The sequence below is a fragment of the Diospyros lotus genome, chromosome 1 (genome assembly GCF_014633365.1).
Source record: "Diospyros lotus cultivar Yz01 chromosome 1, ASM1463336v1, whole genome shotgun sequence".
Classification (NCBI taxonomy): Eukaryota; Viridiplantae; Streptophyta; class Magnoliopsida; order Ericales; family Ebenaceae; genus Diospyros; species Diospyros lotus.
This window is the reverse complement of record NC_068338.1, coordinates 50,861,706-50,879,263: the sequence shown is the minus strand read 5'-3', so window position 1 is coordinate 50,879,263 and position 17,558 is coordinate 50,861,706. Positions and strand designations below refer to the sequence as shown.

At 35.6% G+C, this 17,558-nt stretch overlaps 2 protein-coding genes across 4 annotated transcripts in view; both read right to left on the bottom strand.

Annotated features, from left to right (window-relative positions):
• The window catches only part of LOC127801002 (cleavage and polyadenylation specificity factor subunit 1), a 61,253-nt gene extending 53,451 nt beyond the window's left edge, over positions 1 to 7,802 (bottom strand). For both annotated transcript variants that reach the window (XM_052335744.1, XM_052335754.1), the window contains exon 1: positions 7,369 to 7,802. In XM_052335744.1, coding sequence (XP_052191704.1) covers positions 7,369 to 7,697 — 329 coding nt within the window. In that variant the 5' untranslated portion in view covers positions 7,698 to 7,802. The remainder of the gene's footprint in view (positions 1 to 7,368) is intronic.
• A 1,758-nt stretch (positions 7,803 to 9,560) lies between these two features.
• Positions 9,561 to 14,519, bottom strand: LOC127805716 (ATP-dependent Clp protease ATP-binding subunit CLPT1, chloroplastic-like). Of its 2 annotated transcripts, XM_052342470.1 has the most exons (6): positions 14,196 to 14,514; positions 14,069 to 14,107; positions 13,858 to 13,967; positions 13,184 to 13,363; positions 10,068 to 10,195; positions 9,561 to 9,993 (listed from the first exon to the last, which is right to left on the bottom strand). In XM_052342470.1, exons 1-6 carry the CDS (start codon positions 14,408 to 14,410, stop codon positions 9,961 to 9,963), a joined length of 705 nt encoding a protein of 234 aa, XP_052198430.1. In that variant the 5' UTR covers positions 14,411 to 14,514; the 3' UTR covers positions 9,561 to 9,960. The 2 variants fall into 2 exon arrangements, with proteins under 2 accessions (XP_052198430.1, XP_052198437.1); XM_052342477.1 differs by lacking the exons at positions 9,561 to 9,993; positions 10,068 to 10,195 and adding an exon at positions 10,206 to 10,435 and having other exon boundaries at positions 14,196 to 14,519.
• Positions 14,520 to 17,558: the final 3,039 nt, after the last annotated feature.

Genomic DNA, 17,558 nt, shown 5'->3' with positions numbered 1-17,558 from the left:
ATGGAGGGTGCACCCAAAAGTAAAATGTGCTGAAAGAAAAGTGTCATCATGTTGTGTGTGCTTATTCATTGATTATGTGTTTGCATGCCATATATGCCCGCCCTTAGTAGTTGAGCTCATGCCACATGCATGCTGCATATCACCATTTCAAAATAAGGAACAATGATGTGCTGGGAGTAGCCAATAGTATTTTGAGGAAGATTTTATTTTATGCTGAAACTATGTACTAAACACTATAGCTAGTGAATATCCATTATGTTGTGTTACATTAAAAAGCATGTATAATCAATACAGTTTATGTAAAGCATGTAAAACTCTATTATCAATGAAGAAAGAATGTTTTGGATGTAAGTTTTGATTTGGTATGGTTAAATTATCTCTTTGATTCTTACTATATATCAGGCTTATCTTATTGTGTGACTTTGAAAATGCTACTTAGGGTGAAGGGAGTTAGTGTAGGGTGGGCATGTACGAGTCTACCTAGTTAGCTGAAAGAAACAATTGAGGGAAGGAAATAGGCCAGAGTCTATGGAACCAATCAACTGCCAAGTTGCCTGAAGGAACCAGCAAGCCTGGAAAGTCGACTGAAGAGGGGGACCACAATCAACTATAGGAAACAGAAACAATGAGAGTTTGATTGAAGGTTGGTATAGCCGCCCATTTGGGTCAGCTATCACCTAGGAGATGGAATGAACAAAAAGGGAGGTTACCATACCACATAGCTTTCCCCTGGTACAACCCCCCCCCCCCCCTTGCACTAACTGATTTCTGTTTTATTTTACTATTTTAACTGTAACTACATGACAATACCCTCCCCTTAAGACATTTCATGTCCTCAAGAAATGGTCAGTAGGTTGGCTGCTCTAGGAAACTAATTAAGCAGGTCTGGGAGATACTCCCAAGTGTTGTTGTCCGCAAGCATGTTGGACCACTTCACAAGCACTTGCATAATCGGGGGCCCTTGTTGAGAGATCACACATCTATCCAGGATAGAAGAGGGTTTTGGGGAAGGGCTAGAGTCAAAGGCTCCCTAAGGTAACTGGGGGCTCACCGGTTGTCCTCCTATAACCTTCTTCAATAGTGACACATGAATTATTGGATGGATTTGGGTTCCCTTTGGTAACTGCAATTTGTAAGCCACACTTCCCACCCTGGCTATAATAGGGAAATGACCAAAATACCTAGAGCTCAGCTTGGAAATAGGGCCAGAAGATAGTGACTTGAGGTGGGGTCCCTTTAGTTTTAGGTGTTTCCTCTCGCACAGAGAACTCCCTCTCACTTCTCCCTTTGTCAGCCAATTGTTTCATGCAATTTTGGGCCATGGCTAGATCCCGTTTAAGTTGTTGTAGGAGCTATTGTCTCTATTGTAGATGTTCATCCACGGTTGCCACACTTGGTGGCTAGAATTATACCACCATTGTACCAAGGATAGCCACTTGTGTCAACCTTTAGGACGTAAAATACATAAGCACCTTAGGTATGTTTCCAAGCACTAATTGACCCTCTCGGTCTGTCCATCCGTTTGGGGGTAGTAGGCAAATGATAGACTTAGCTTAGCTCCTAAGGACTTCATCAAAGACTGCCATAGTAGGTTGGTGAACACCTTATCCCTGTCAGACAATATGGTCTTTGGGACACCATGCAACTTCACCACTTGGTCTAAGAATGTTCTAGCCACTTCTTGAGTAGTGTAAGGGTGAGTAAGACTTAGGAAATGCATCAAATTTTGTAAATCGGTCCACAACCACAAATATGCAGTCCTTACCCTCGAATTTTGGCAATCCCTCAATAAAATCCATCGACACACTCTCTCATGCTTGCCATGTGATGGTCAATGGCTGTAATAACCCCAGGTAGGCCACAATCTCATATTTGCATCTCTTGCACACATCACACGCTAAAACAAATCTAATCACCTACTCCTTAAGCTTGGGCTAGTAGAATAATTGTTTCACCTTATGATAAGTATTTTGTACACCCAAATGCCCCCCAATAGGAGACTCATGTAAGGCTTGTAGGATCTTCCTCCTCAACTCTACACAATCCCCAATAACCAATCTTCCCTTATTCTGTATCACCCCATTCACAAAGGTATACCCTTTCTTACTCATCGGGTCAACAATCAGCTGTTCTAAGAAGGCCTTGACCTAACCATCTGCCTCATAACTCTTCACCACCTCTTGACACCAATCTGGCACCAAGACTATAATGGTTGCAACTGTTCCGTCCTCCTAACACTAAGAAAGAGCATCTATTACAATGTTTTGTTACAACCCTTAGGTAAAACTCACCCTCAAAAACTAAGCCCAAGAGTTTATAAATCCCACACTAGGAGCCTGAACTTCCAATGTGGGACAAGTCTTGTACCCTACAATGGACCATAACATACCACCACACTCCGCAGGCCGGCGCCCACGACGGTAGGCTGTGCACTAGCCACTGCTAGTCCCGAACGAACACTGCAATGCCGGCGTCACCCTCGTAGCCGCTAGCTTGCACTGAGAGCCATTGGGCCGGCTCTGATACCACTGTTACAACTCTCGAGTAGAACTCATCTTCAAAAGCTAGCTATTAAGGAGAGGGTGCCCAAGAGGTTATAAACCCCACACCAAGAGCCTGAACTTCCAATGTGGGACAAGTCCCATGCCCTGTAGTGGACCATAACAGTTCTCCTTCCCCTTCTTGTATTGAATGACATAATCTAGGGCCATTAATTTGGTCATCCCCTTTTTCTATGAGTATGAAGTTTTTGTTGAAGTTTTTGTTACAACAAAAACTTCAAGCTCTCATGGTCAGTCTTAATAATGAATCTTCCTCCCCCCCCCCCCCCCTAGTGTCTCCACTTTTCCACCGCAAAAATAACTGTCAATAGTTCTTTCTCATAGATGCTTAGGCCTGCATGCTTGGGGGCTAAAGCCTGGCTTATAAATGCTAGAGGCCTACCCTCCAACATAAGGACAGCCCCAATTCCCATCCAACTTGCATCAGTCTCCACCACGAATGTTTTGCTGAAGTTTGGTAGGCCCAACACTGGGGCCTCACTCATTGATTTCTTCAACTGCTCAAAGGATGCCTCAACCCTTTGATCCCATACAAAATTGTCCTTCAGCAAGTCTATTGAGGGCTTGCTAATTCCCCCATAACCCTTCACAAACCTCCTATAATAGGAGGTTAGCCCCAAAAAAACCCTCAAAGCCTTAATGGTTGTAGGCCTTAGCCAATTGGTCATAACTGTTACCTTTTTGGATCAATACTCACCCCTTGGCCAAATATAATGTACCCCAAATATTCCACTTGTCCATGTGCAAAGGCACACTTTGACCTTTTGATATACAATTGGTTGAGTTGGAGAATCTCAAACGTAGTCCTTAGGTGTTTTAGATGGAGGTCAAAGATTGGGCTATATATCAATATATCATCAAAGAACACAAGGATAAAGTTTCTGAGGTAGGGTTCAAAAATCTAATTCATCAGTGATTGAAAGGTAATTGATGCGTTTGTTAGGCCAAAGAGCATAACAAGGAATTCATAGTGGCCATGGTGGGTGCGAAATGCAATCTTGGGTATGTCAGGTGGGCTCATCCGAATTTGGTGGTAACTGGATCTTAACTCAAGCTTAGAAAAAATTGTAGCATGTTTTAGTTCATCTAGTAGATCTTTGATAAGAGGGATTGGAAATTTGTCATTGATGGTTATCTCATTTAATTGGCACTAATCAATGCAAAACCACCATGAAGTGTTCTTTTTTTTTTTAACTAACAGCACAGGAGATGCAAATGGGCTATGGCCAGGTCTAATAAGTGATTTTTGAACCATCTCCTTGACCAACTTTTCTACTTCTATCTTTTGGTTAGAAGGGTAACAATAAGCACGAACATTAACAGGGTCTGTGTTAGGCTTATGTCAGGCTGGGGGTAGAGAATTTGGCTCTACGAATAGATTCTCAAACTCAACTAGCAGTATATTAAGAAGGTCAAATTGGCGTACCTCTATGTCAGCCTGGGGTAGGCTACTCACCGTCAACATGAACTCCCATTCAAGTTCCAACTCTTCCTCCATCCAATCAATGGCTTGGATAGAAAACAATTGAGCCACCTAATTCATCTTATGCTTTATCATCTTCTGCAGCCTTTTTCCTGTAATCATTTTTCATATTCCAAACTCCTTGCTCTCGGTTAGAGTCATTCTCTTTCCTTCCTTTTCAAATGTCACTTTCATTTTGTTGAAATCGAAGCAAATTAGACTGACATGCTTCATCCAATTAACCCCCAACACCACATCACACCCTCCTAATTTAAGGAGTCTAAGATCAGCCTCAAACTCCTCCCCCTGCATCTCCCAACAAAACCCTATGCAGGCTAATCGGCTCATAACCTTGTTACCATTGGCTACAATCACTATTAGTGGTTGTGTGTTGATCAGGGGACATCTCAACCTTTAAGTTGTTCCCTCATCCAAAAAACTATGGGTGCTCTCACTATCAATGAGAATCATCAACTTGTTATCCTCCACTTTTCCCTCCACTTTGATTATTTTGTTGTTGGTCAATCCCTTCAGGGCATGCAAGGATATCTCCCCATTGTCCTCCTCTTCCTCTCCCTGTGGCTGGGATGTTTCTCCCTCCTCTACTATCTCTCCTTCTTCCCCTTCCAATAATAAGAGTTGTTTCTTACATTGGTGGCCAGGGAAATATTTATCCCCGCACCTGAAATAGAGGCCAACTTGCCTCCTCTGTTCTATCGTCTTCCCACTTTGGGGTGTGGGGGCAAGTAATGCCAAGCTTTTTACCCTAGGAGATCCCCTTCCCATCTCCTTAGTATAGCTCCTTCCTTGGAGCAAATTACCCTGGTGAACCCCTCTGGCTATCAACCTTTGTTTCTTCATCAACGCTTCCACAGCCAATTCATGCAACCTGGCACTATCAACTGCATGCTTAGGAGTTCTAGGCTAAAGCACCTTCACCATCAGTCTCAATTCTTCGTTCAAGCCACTTATGAAGTTTGAAACGAAGTAGGCTTCTGTCAAGTAGGGGTTATGGTTGAGCACAAGAGCCTTTAGCTCTTCAAATCTCAACTGGTACTCCATCACAGACCCTACCTGTCTAATTTTATTGAATTCTTCCACCACATCAGACAATCCCAGATCTCCAAACCTCTCATAAAGCTCCTTTGTGAACTCCTCCCATCTACAATCTCCTCGAACCTTAGACCATCCCTGGTACCAAGCATCCCATGCATCGTTAAGATAGGTCGCAGCCATGGTCACCTTCTGCCTTTTTACCACCCCATACCACTCAAACATCCATTCACACCTCTTGATCCACCATCAAGGACTCACTGCATCAAACAGTAGAATTTCCAATTGTGGCATGGGTAAACCATGCTAATTTTGCACCATCGGTGCCTCCTGCTATTGTCCCCGTCCATTCTCTCCAGGCTCCCCATGAACCTCCTTCAGAGGTTTTGATTGTCCTCTGATTCACCCCTTGTCCTGATAGAATTGGATCTAATCTCTCCCTAGGAAAGAAGTTGGGAGAGAGACGTACCTAGTTTTGTCTCGCAAACATCACCATAAACCGCTTGAGTTGATCTCTAATCTGAATTCCCATGTCTTCCCAAATCCCAGCCACTGCGTCCTCCAATCTCCTATCAACAGCCATGATGGCTTCGTGGTTCCAGTTGGATCCCAACTCCAATTAATCCACTCAAGCTTGTAGATCACTCATCGTGGATCCACACTGCTACACTTGTGCCTCCAAGTTCTTCATCCTCATTCCTTCAACCATCGTTAGTCACCTCCAATCACCTCAGCCAAGGATCAACTCTGATACCAAAATTGTCAAATCCTAAGGGATCTAGCAATTGAGCAATGTTGATCTCTTCTGGTAGGATAGAGACCAAAGAGATCGGGAGAATTCGAGAGAGAGAGAGGGAGGGAGAGAGAGAGAGAATCAAAAGAATTTCATTCAATTCCTCGATAGCTCCATTAGATGATTCGGCAACAATTTATAGCCTTCCCGAGTACATGAATTCCCACCAAAATTTGTAACCATTTGCGTACCATACCACATAGCTTTCCCCCAATACAATCGCCCCGCTGCACTAACTGATTTTTGTTTTATTTTACTATTTTAACTGTAATTACACGACAACTTTGTGTTTCGTTTTCATTTTATAATAAGTAAATTGCCCCAAATCCTTTATGGTTTGAGCTATTTGCATAGAAAACCCTTGTGATTTGAAAATGTCTCTAAAAGTTTTTGTGAATTATTCATTTTGCTCGAGCACTCCTTTTGTTATCAACAGCATCAATCAAATTTTAATTAAATTAATCAATATTTTAATTATAAAACTATATTTTTCATTATAAAAATATATTTTAATTAAAAAAATAACTATCAACTAAAATATATATATAAGTATAGACATATATCCATATATACATAAAATATGGCTTAGTTAAATTATATTATATATGTGCATATAACATGCTTTATCTATTTATATACACATATATATTTAAATGTATAAATTTAAAAAATAAGGCGGTGGCCAGCGAACATTATCAGCCATCACTGCAGAACCCCATGGGGGTTCTTCTCCAATAATGGAGGGAAGAAACCCCCACGGCTGGGGGTGGAAACCCCTAACAGTGGGAAAAGTCGTTTGTGCCTCCTATGCACCACGTCAGTAATGCCCCAAACCAATGACATACTGGCGGTATGTGATTGGTTGGGGGCACAATCATATAGTGTTATGGAGGCACAAAAGACTTTCTCCAACGATGGGGTTTATTCCTCCCAGTGGTTGCGGCTGCTTTCGCAATTTTTTTAAAATATATACATTTAAATATATACGTGTATATAGATAAAGTATGTTGAATGCACATAGATATATAGATAAAGTATTTTATATTCATATAGATAAATATAATATAATTTAACTAAAACATATGTATATATACGGATATATATTTATATAAATATATTTTTTAGCTTATAGCTATATTTTGTAAATTAAAAAATAGTTCTATAATTAATATTGATCAATTAATTTAATTAATTGACATAATTAGTAAGGATAGGGTGTCGGGGCAAAATGAATAAACCACGTAAATATTCAAAAATATTTTTGTCACAAATAATTTTTGTGTGAATGGGCCAAAATCTAGGAGATTCAGGACAATTTATCGAATATAAAATTTGGTAAATTATTAAAAATCTATTGTAAAATGAAAATAAAGACATAATTTCAGTATTTTTTATAATTTACCAAAATAAAAAGAGAAAAGAGGAAACAAAAACCTAGCAATTAGACATCCAGAACCAAATCCTTCAAATTATAACACAAAAAAGGACCGAATCAAAACCTGTAATGGCAGACGAGTTCGAGCGACGCACCGGACAAGCCGGCCATCACGCCGCCACGGTTGGCTTGTACCGGGCCCTTTGATTCCCTGCCCGTAGCCCCTTCCTCTTGAACCCTAACCACGTAAACCTCCAACACATTGCCCGCCGTGACGACGAGGTTGGGGATTGGGCCCGTGGCCTTGGCAGCAGGCCAGTCGGAATCGAGATCGTCGGTTTGAATGGGAGGTATCTGTGGCGCGAAGTCGGCGGCGGAATGCGTGATGAAACCCGACGCGCAATTCTCGATTCCTGTTGGCGCGTGCATCATCTTGTACGCTGCGAAGCTCATTTTCGCTGTGTCTGTAAGTGTATTTTACAGATGGGGGAACGAGAGAAGAGAAGAAAAGTCTTAGGGTTTATGGAAAGGAAGTGACTGAAGAGAAAGCGAGTGACGGTAGAGCAATATTTGACAAGCCAATGAATATTTTTTATATTCGAAAATAAATAGTATTATTCTTGAAATATCAAACTATAAGTGTGAATATAAAATAGATGAAGTGAAAATCACATTCATTCACTTTTAAAATGAGAGGTATTTTTTATTTTTTATTATTTTATATAATAAATATTATATTACAAAAATATGGAAATGTAGAATAAAAATTAAATTATAAAATTACTAAAAATCTAGGCAATGTTCTAAATAATTATAAAATAGATAAATTATAAGAGAACAATTAAATATATAAAAATGAAAAACAAAAGTGGCTCGCTAAAATTTTACTATCTAATTAATTTATTAAAAATTAGTAACTTCGTCACTAATGAGTAGATCTAAGATTTACTCTCTTTCATACATTATAAATTTTTATGTGGATTTATTTTATTATTTTTTTTAATAATTCAAGTGTAAACTTTATATTTTTAATCTTAAAAGATACTAGCCTTCAACTTGATTCGACCTTTGAGTAAATCAAATACGATCGCAAACTTATACACTTTCAAACAAATATACAATTAATTCTTACTAAATAAAATATTTATATCTCCACCAAAAATTAATCTCCCATGACCCAAAAAAAACTTGAGAGGTTACCATTCTCTCACGTCAAGGGCAAAAAAGCCCATTTCATCATTTTACTTCTCTAGTTTAACTAATCCTTGGTCATGGCCTAACGTTTTATGCCCATAATGCCGTATGATCATTCAAGGGCCACACAATTAACCGATTATTCTTTAACAACACTAGTAGGTAGTTTCTTTGACCAAAATACAGGAAACTTGATCAAGCAACTAAGCCATTTATATTCATTACCTACCATTAACATTTGTTTTCCCTAATTTAAATTAGTATTTATTAATTAAGATATAAACAAAAAAAAATTAAGATTTACTGTGTATTAAATTTATTTAACAACATTTTTAAAAAAATACATAATTTCTTATCTAAAAATTTTCAGATAAATTTATCCCTCTCACTCGTAAATAAATTTATCTTAAATCTTACAAATAAGAAAAAAATATCGCATATATCCTCCAATACATTTTAAAAAATTTAACAAATAATTTAATAAAAATATTAAAATACATTTCAATCTTATTTTGACTATTTCATATCTTGATTCAAAAATCATTCTAACATTATCTTAATATAACATTATCTTATTTATTTTAACAAAAACTACTTCAGTAAATGACAAACCCAAAACAATTACACTTATAATGAACCCTCGATAGGTTTGGGAGAACAATCTACGTACATACAAAACAGCAATAGGAAGAAATAAAGTGAGTAAAAAGGAGCCATAAAACTCTAAAAATGAAAAGAACCTTTTTATAACGCCTTACCCACTTAAAAGTTCGCCCAAGGAGACATGTACTTTCCACAACTGATTGGGACATGCCTCAACTTTGCCTTTTAAAACTATATAAAACACAGTTCTCCGTGTGCATATACTGTACAACCTAAGGTAGGAATTGTCCTGCTCAATCCATTTACCAAAATCTTGTTGACACAGACGGTTAGCGTAATTTGTACCTTGTGTTTGAATAGCAAGTCGTTATTTGAATTTCCTGGCAACGAGAGAAATAGAAGCCCTTTTAACTGCAAGAAGAAGCAAATCAAAGCTGATTTTGCCGCCAACTCAATCATCTTTGGAGAAATTTCCAGCTACATAATTTAAACATCAGGAACAAGCTAGCTGCAGCGTTCTAAGGCAACTGAACAGCCATCCATGGATTACGAAAGCACTTTCAAAAAGTTAAGTACATTTTCACAATTTGGAATGAAATGTCTACTAAAAGAAAAAAAAATCGGTTCAACCAAGCTTCGGGAAAGACTATCAAAAGAGGAAGAGACGCCAAGATATTGACCACATAATCAATTGCCGCCCGCAATTGGTGTCTTTGGCTTTGTGAACTTCAGTGTAATTACCCAAATAATTGCAAATTTAGTGTCCTCGGAAGAAGCATTCAGTGGGAAAATTGGCACAGGATTGCATATAGCAGAATTTCACGGTTTCCTCGGATAAATAATTAATCTTTTGGCAGCTGTTCTGGGAAGGTACCCGAAACAAGAAGCAAGTCCTACTGTTGGAAACTCTTCTCTTTCCCTACTTAAACCTCAAGACAATATCCTTGTCCATCTGCATAAAACAAGCGTAGATTCATTTATAAGTTCAGAAAGTTATCACTTGACAATCCCGGGATAGAAATTTACGTTTTTGGCCAGCTCTTTAGCCTTCCCATCATCAAAACCAAAGGTAGCCATTATCTTATGACCAGCTGATTCTTTTTCCGACCAAATCCCAAGAAGTAAATGAGTTGTGGTTATTTCCCCACTTTCACCTGCATTTAGCACGACAATCACAACATAGAACAATGGCATCAAAGATATCATGGATCGTCCAAGCAATGAAATTTCTTGTATTTTTATGAGCACAACCTAGAAATCAGATACAAGCACAGCACTTGAAAGAATGGAACTTGATCTGGAGCGCGTCTCTTATGCAGGGTTGTTGAGACTTAATGCATAATGTGCCAAAAGCAACCCATAAAAGAGACAGCAATAGCCACATATGGTGTTACCTTTAACATTCCAGCCATAAATAATTAGCCTGCTTGAAAATCCAGAGACTGGTCTAGGGAAAACATAGAAACAACAACAATCACAAGCCTTAATCCCACTAAATGGATCAGCTAACATATCCTGGAAAACATAGACCACCAAATAAAATTCTAAACATACATAGAGTACCCTAAACAAAATATACCATGATGATTGAATGGACCCCTTTGCCACCAGTTACCTGAGGAGTTTCTCTCACTAGAGAGACATTACTTCAGCAGCCAAATAAGTATGCACCAAATATTGAGTTCTTTCTATTGAGATTCACTTGCCACTTTATCAATGGGTGCATAAACTACAACCGAAGCCAAAAGACTTTTGCACTTCTAAAGAGGATAAGAAGAATTGTGGGGTTTGCGTTATGTTCTTGATGCCATTAAGAGTTAATGAAGGGTCTAATTGCTATTAAGAGTTAGTAATGAATTTGTATGCAATTGAGTAAGGGTCTCGCAGCAGCAAACACTAAACTGTCAACTCTTTTCGTGAACTGTTGACAATTTTTCAAAAGTTGAAAATTATAGACCGCTCAATGAATATTGTCGACAGCTTTTGTTCAGCAGATTGTGCATGGAATGTTCGGGAGTTGGTGGACTTTCCACCAACTCCCATGCCACTAGTCACTTTCTTGAGCTGCATTGATTAATAAGGGATTAATCCAGATTTCACTAATTTTCTTTCCACTTATGCATATAAATAGAGAGATTAAAGAAGAAGAAGGTCCTGTTTTTTGTAGCTTGTTCTTCCTTCTTCTCGGCGGCTCCTTCTTCTTATTCTTCCTCTTCTTTCTCTCAATTTGCTCATGTGTTGAGCTTTGGTTTTTGAAACTAAGAACACCTACAAACCTATACATCCCCTTGTAGTCTTCAGCTAGCACTAAGGGAGCTCCAAAGGGTTTTGGAAGCTAGCTTGGTGTGGACCAACTAGGCACTTCACTCTTGAGGAAGAAAAAGTCAGCTTGTGAAGCATCTGATACTTCAACCACTGGTTCTTCAAGGAGGTAACCTTTACTGAAAAAATCCGTTTCTGTTGTTTGGTTATTGCATGTTGCTAAAACAGTTAAGCTTCATATAGGTTTTGTGTTTGTTTCCACTGCCCACATGAGATGGGAAATGTTTTAAAACTCCCACACACCCATATGAGATCCCCAACAATACGTTGAAATGGAGCAACCTTTAGTGCTGCTCCACAACCAGCATTTACTACATTGCTAACTCATGTATAAAAGCCTTTTCTTCCTCCTGAAGTCCTAAGGTAAACCTGAAACTTGTTATGGAAAAGACTGTAGGCAGCAGTTGGGGATATTTCTTTGGCATGCATTCAGGATAAAATAATGATTTGATCCAAATGAAAGGTGGAAACTTTCTGTCCCTCAATCACTGTGAGAACTGAAACTTCAGAAGTATGATGTAGCATTGGAGCCTATAGAATCATAAGATATAAAACCCTCCCCATACACTCATGGACTGACCGTACAAACTCTAAATCACTTTTTGGCTACATTAACAATTATACTTGTGATGTTTCACTATATGCAAACTCCAAAGGGCATTATAAACTACAACTAATTTGTCAAGAACTCAGGCAAATTCTTGCTGTGTAATTTGTTACCACACTTGCAAAACAAAATATCGACTCTACATTAAGATATACTTCTGATAGGATGAAATAAATATAGAATCACAACGTCGAGTAAAAACAAATAGTATCCCTGGGTTAGTTTACTTATCGAATACATCTGGGGGATATCAATTAATACTGATATATGACGATAGCAGGATTTTGCTCCCACCTTCTACAAGAAACTTGTGCCCATCATGTTCCCTCTGTTAAAAGTCTAAAAATATCTAAAAGAACTATATGCCATGTTTTCTTAACTTAGACAACAAAAGAATACCTCATAGTGCATAGAAATTATTTCAAGCATATTTCGTTTGATTTAATAAATCATGATACCCAAAAGTAGTTGAGCTCATATCGGTTCATGGGTTAGGTAGGAAACCCATAGTGCATCCATCTGTTTAAACCACTAGCTATAACCATAACAACGATGTCTCATTAACATCTAAATTATAAAAACTCTCATACAATGGTAACTTGGTAGGCAAAAACAATGTTATGTGCACAACTTCTCTCCCTCTATGCATGCTCTAAATGTTTAAGAAAGCTCTTGGGTGTAGATTATTAGGGAAATACCCACTAACTCTAGCATCCTTTGGATTGGGTGTGACTCTTTCAGGCAAACAGAGCATTGTCCTCAGCTTCTTGCTTACTGCATAAATCACAGTCTTATCTTTCTCAATTGGAACTCCTGCTGCATTGTTTTTTTTTTTTTTTCCCTTTGAATTATAAATGGAACAATAATGCATTAATTCATAAACACAAAATTGCTACTTAATTAGGAAATAGGATCAGAGAGATCAAATTTAGAATAAACCCCAACAGGTATAGAGAAACATGTGAAAATGGAGGGGAAATTATAGAGAGTAAAATTTCAGAGAGTAAAATGTGTTTGGGAGGAGATGGGGGAAGTGATCATGGGCAAAGGTGCAGTCAGTGATGAGGGACGAGCCATCACACAATCCAACCAACACAAACCAGGTCCCTCAACATTATTAGAGGCATAAAAACAAAAAGACAACGATACTAGTTAAACTAATTTCAATTGGGAAGTTCAAATATATAGCATCATTATAGAGGACAAAAACTACCTGATTTCAGTTTTGTGTCAACAGCCCAATCAAGGGCCCTCTGGGCTGGTTCAGTCAATGGAGGATGCTCGGGACTGAAAAAATACATGTCAGACTTTCCAAGTAACTTAACAATTTCTTCTCGCACCTTGAAAAGCATAATTCCATTTTCCCTCAAAAATTTCGCAGCCAAACTGGTTCCTGCAAGGAACAAACAGAAGACACAACATAAGGAAGGTAATAAAAAAGCAACATCTTGCACTGCCCTTTTTTCTTCTTTTCTGTAAGTTCCTTGTCACTGTTTTAACTTGACGAAAAAACTAAAAAGACTCGTTGAGAAACAAAATAAGCAGCACGTAGTAACTCAACTACGTACTAAAATCGCTCTTTAAGTACAAGTTTGCATAATTTTTCTTTACAAAAAGCATTATCATTTGCATTTACCACCGTATAAAGAAAATTTGAAATGAACCAGGTTAAAGGCATCCCAAACCACAAGTACACGTAGACCATTGGTCAACCCTCATATTTTAAAATTGTCATGCTATTGAGATAATGAAATATTCAGAAGGAAACAACTCAAACATAGCTTTGCATTGACCTAAAGCTTAAATTGTATAAATAGCTCCTGATATTCATTGCAATTTCCTGTTTAAATAAGTAAATCAATTGTAAAGTGAAACACAATAACCTACCTTCGACCAATATGCCCGTCAAAAGAGCTTCCGTACCAGTATTGGGATACTTGAGCTTCCTGGCTTCCAATTCGGCCATCGCAAAGGACTTTATCGCCCTCGCCGACCATCTAACACCATCGTCGCCAAATGCCAATCATAATCCAGTACTCAATCCAAAAAGGCCAAAGAATAGAAATAAGCTTAATCATTATGGAAAAAAAAAACCAACTTTGGAACTTTCTCAGAAGCAGCACTCTCTCGTTGTTTCCTACAAAAGCAAATTCAGCCCGCTTTCAGCAACAGCACATTTCATACCAACTAAACCACGAGTTGTATATTTCTCGTTTTGAACTTACATAGTTGGGAGGCTAAGCAAGACCGTCGCGACGGTTGACCGGCGGTGTTTCGGAACGCGGCAGTAGAGATTGGCCGGGCGGATTGAGAGACTATTTCCGGTCAGAGAACTCGCCGAGTTGTCTGGATTGGGGTTGAAGCGCAGAGGTAGTGAACAATTACTGTGTCTTCTAAAGCAATTCGGGATTGGAAGCGCTGACATGGTGTTGGTGGCCATTGATTTGCAGAAACCCTAGGTCCGGCGAAGTTATTTTAGGGAAGCTTGTTTGGATCGGTTTGGCCGCTACTGTGTTGGTGCTTGATGGTACGTCGGGGAAGGGGTTTTTTTCTTACTTATTAAGAATAAAAGAATAATAAAATAATGAATGGAGTAACATAAGTAAGGAAATATACGATCGTATGAAGTGTTATAAAGTTAAAGTCGATTAAATTTATAAAAATTTATAATTTAAAACACTTAATCTCTTTCATTTTATTTTTTATTAATAATTTTTTGTTTTAATTTTTAAAAAATAAAAATGTATATATAAAAAATAAAATAATCATATATAAAAAAGAAAATAATCACAATTTTAATTAATTTTAAACAATTATGCATGATTATATTATTATAAATTAATTAAAAATGAAAATACCTAATTTATCGTTAGGTGAAGAAATGTGACAGAAATTAATTATATGAGAGTAAAAAACTGCAAACTCTAATCAATTATTAAACTTAGATAAAATTTTAATTTATCTCTAAAAAAATATAAAAGTCATTTATTCATTTCAGTTTTTAATCACTAAAAATAAATTACTTTCTAATTTATTTTTAATTCTTGAAAACAAAATAAGCTCTAAATAATTAAATTTTCTTATTTTTTAGTAAATACAATTTTGATCAAATTTTTTAACACACAATTATTTTGATTTTTTACTCATAAAGTACAATTTTTATTGAATTTAGAAATATTATATTTGTATTTATAATTTCAATTGTTGGGACTTTTTATTTTCTTTTTGGGTTAATAGTTACAACTTTTTTTCATTTTTTCCCTTTCAAATTATCAATTAGTGTCACTTTTCTTCATTTAAATTTAGTTATTTTTATTTTTAAATTATTTATAATAATAAATTATTTATAATTATTTAAATTTAATTAAAATAATATAATTATTTTTTTTTCAACATATAAATTTAATTTTGTAATCAAAAATAATATTAAAAGGGGTTATTCATTTGAAGGTATGTGTGTTTTTTTTATTTTTTTGTGCATAAGATATATGTTTTCTTATACAAGATAAAATATAATCACGTTAAACTCGCAAAATTTATAATCATGAATAAAAATAATATATAATATATATGTTGTGAGTTTTTTTTCTAGTCTCAATGATAATCTAAATGATATATTTGAATTTAAAGACTAATGTATTTTTACAAAGCTAGCATTCATATTTTAAATATTTAAATAATTACGTGTAAATATGGCTTGTAAAAATATGAGTATAAGATTTAGTCTATTATATATTATAAGTCAATTAAAAACATATACTTTCTATCACTACCAACAAGAAAAACATATAAATTTATTTATTAATTGGGTTAAAATAAAAATTATTTATTAACTATCAATAGTATTGACACCATATCACTATCAATAAGAAAATTAAATAAATTTATTTATTAATTAGGTTAAAATAAAAAATATTTATTAGCTTTTCAAAAAATGTTAAATATTTTATTCATTAACCATAAAAATTGTGTTTGGGTGTTTTGATACAACGAGACAAATAAATTTTATCATATTATTTTGTCGATCAACTCATAATTCATCTTGTCATGTTATATTTTAACAAAAATATATAATTAACATAAAATACTACATTAAAATTTTAAAACTTTGATAAAAAATTAAAAATTTAGGTTTTTGTAATTATTAACCTAAAATATTTAATAATATAATTTCCTTCTCATATTCATAACAAAAAAAAAAAAAAAGAACTCATGAGAGAGCTTTTATATAAGAATTCACATAAAATGATATAATTGGCATGCCTTGCATCCCAACCAACCTGGGAAAAAATTATATCAAATAATAAACAACTTCAAAGAATTTCAATGCATCACTTTTGTTTAGAGTTGTAAATATTCCCTCAATAATTTTTATTTACGTATTAAGAATTTATTTTTAAATAAATGATGAGTCCCCTAAAAACTCTCTTAATACGATATCGGTTGAAGTATCCTAATTAACATCTGAAATTGATACGTTAAGATTCAAAACAAATGATCATAAAAATATATAAAATGTTATCCTATTTGTTAATTTTAAGCTCTATAAATAGAGTAGTCCCACATTCTTTAGACATGCAAGGGATTTTATATAAGATACCAAAATGCTTTTATATTTTTTAGTAGATAATAACTTAGTATTGAAAAGTTCATGTTGGAGACAAATCGAGTTTTTAAAAAATCTTGAAATCTAACTATGAAGTGTTCTAAAATCGAAAGAGTTTATTATAATTATAAATTTATTATTATATCTAAATATTAACAATAATAATATCATTAATGTAACTCACGGCTCAATTCCAACTATTATTCATGTGCCCCAAATTCATAAAAAGTAATACAAGTTTGCTAAAAAAAAAAATTATATACAATTATATTTTGTGATAGTAATTTTATATAAATATTAATTTCCCAATTCACCCTCGTACCTTCACCTAATCCGACTGGGATTGCTGTCGCACCCACGTGGTGCGGAGTCCCCCCTCTAAGACTAGTCCACTTAATCAATGATTTAATACTAAACCTTAATTTGCCTGATTTAATCTTCTACCTCCAACGCTTACGAGCCATGGCTAATTGGAGTAGACGCAGTCTAAAAAACTCTTTAAATATGTCTTCCCCATGTTAAAAATATATATTTTTTGAAATTCAATTTTATTCAGATTAAATCTATTGTAATATTAATAAGTCAACATTAGTCAATCGTTTTCTAGATTTAAGGAGGATCTATAGTTTCAATTTTTAACTACAAAAATCCACAATTTAATTAGATTATTTAAGTATAAAATATCATCCTAGGATAGCCATCGATTATCCTTTTTTTTTTTTTTAATGAAACGAGTAGGGAAGAAAGAAAAATTCCACACGTGAGGATGGGTGTAGTAGACTTGCATTGACCTGTACATATTTTAAAAATATTTGTTATTTATATATAATTTTAGTTGTCCATCTAAATATATGATTTTTATCTAATTTTTAAAGGATTTAGATCAGTTCTCATCCTCAAAATTCACAAATGATGATACTTTACCTATTATGTTTTAAATTTTAAAATTTTAAATTACTTGATCGTTAATGTTATGGGTATT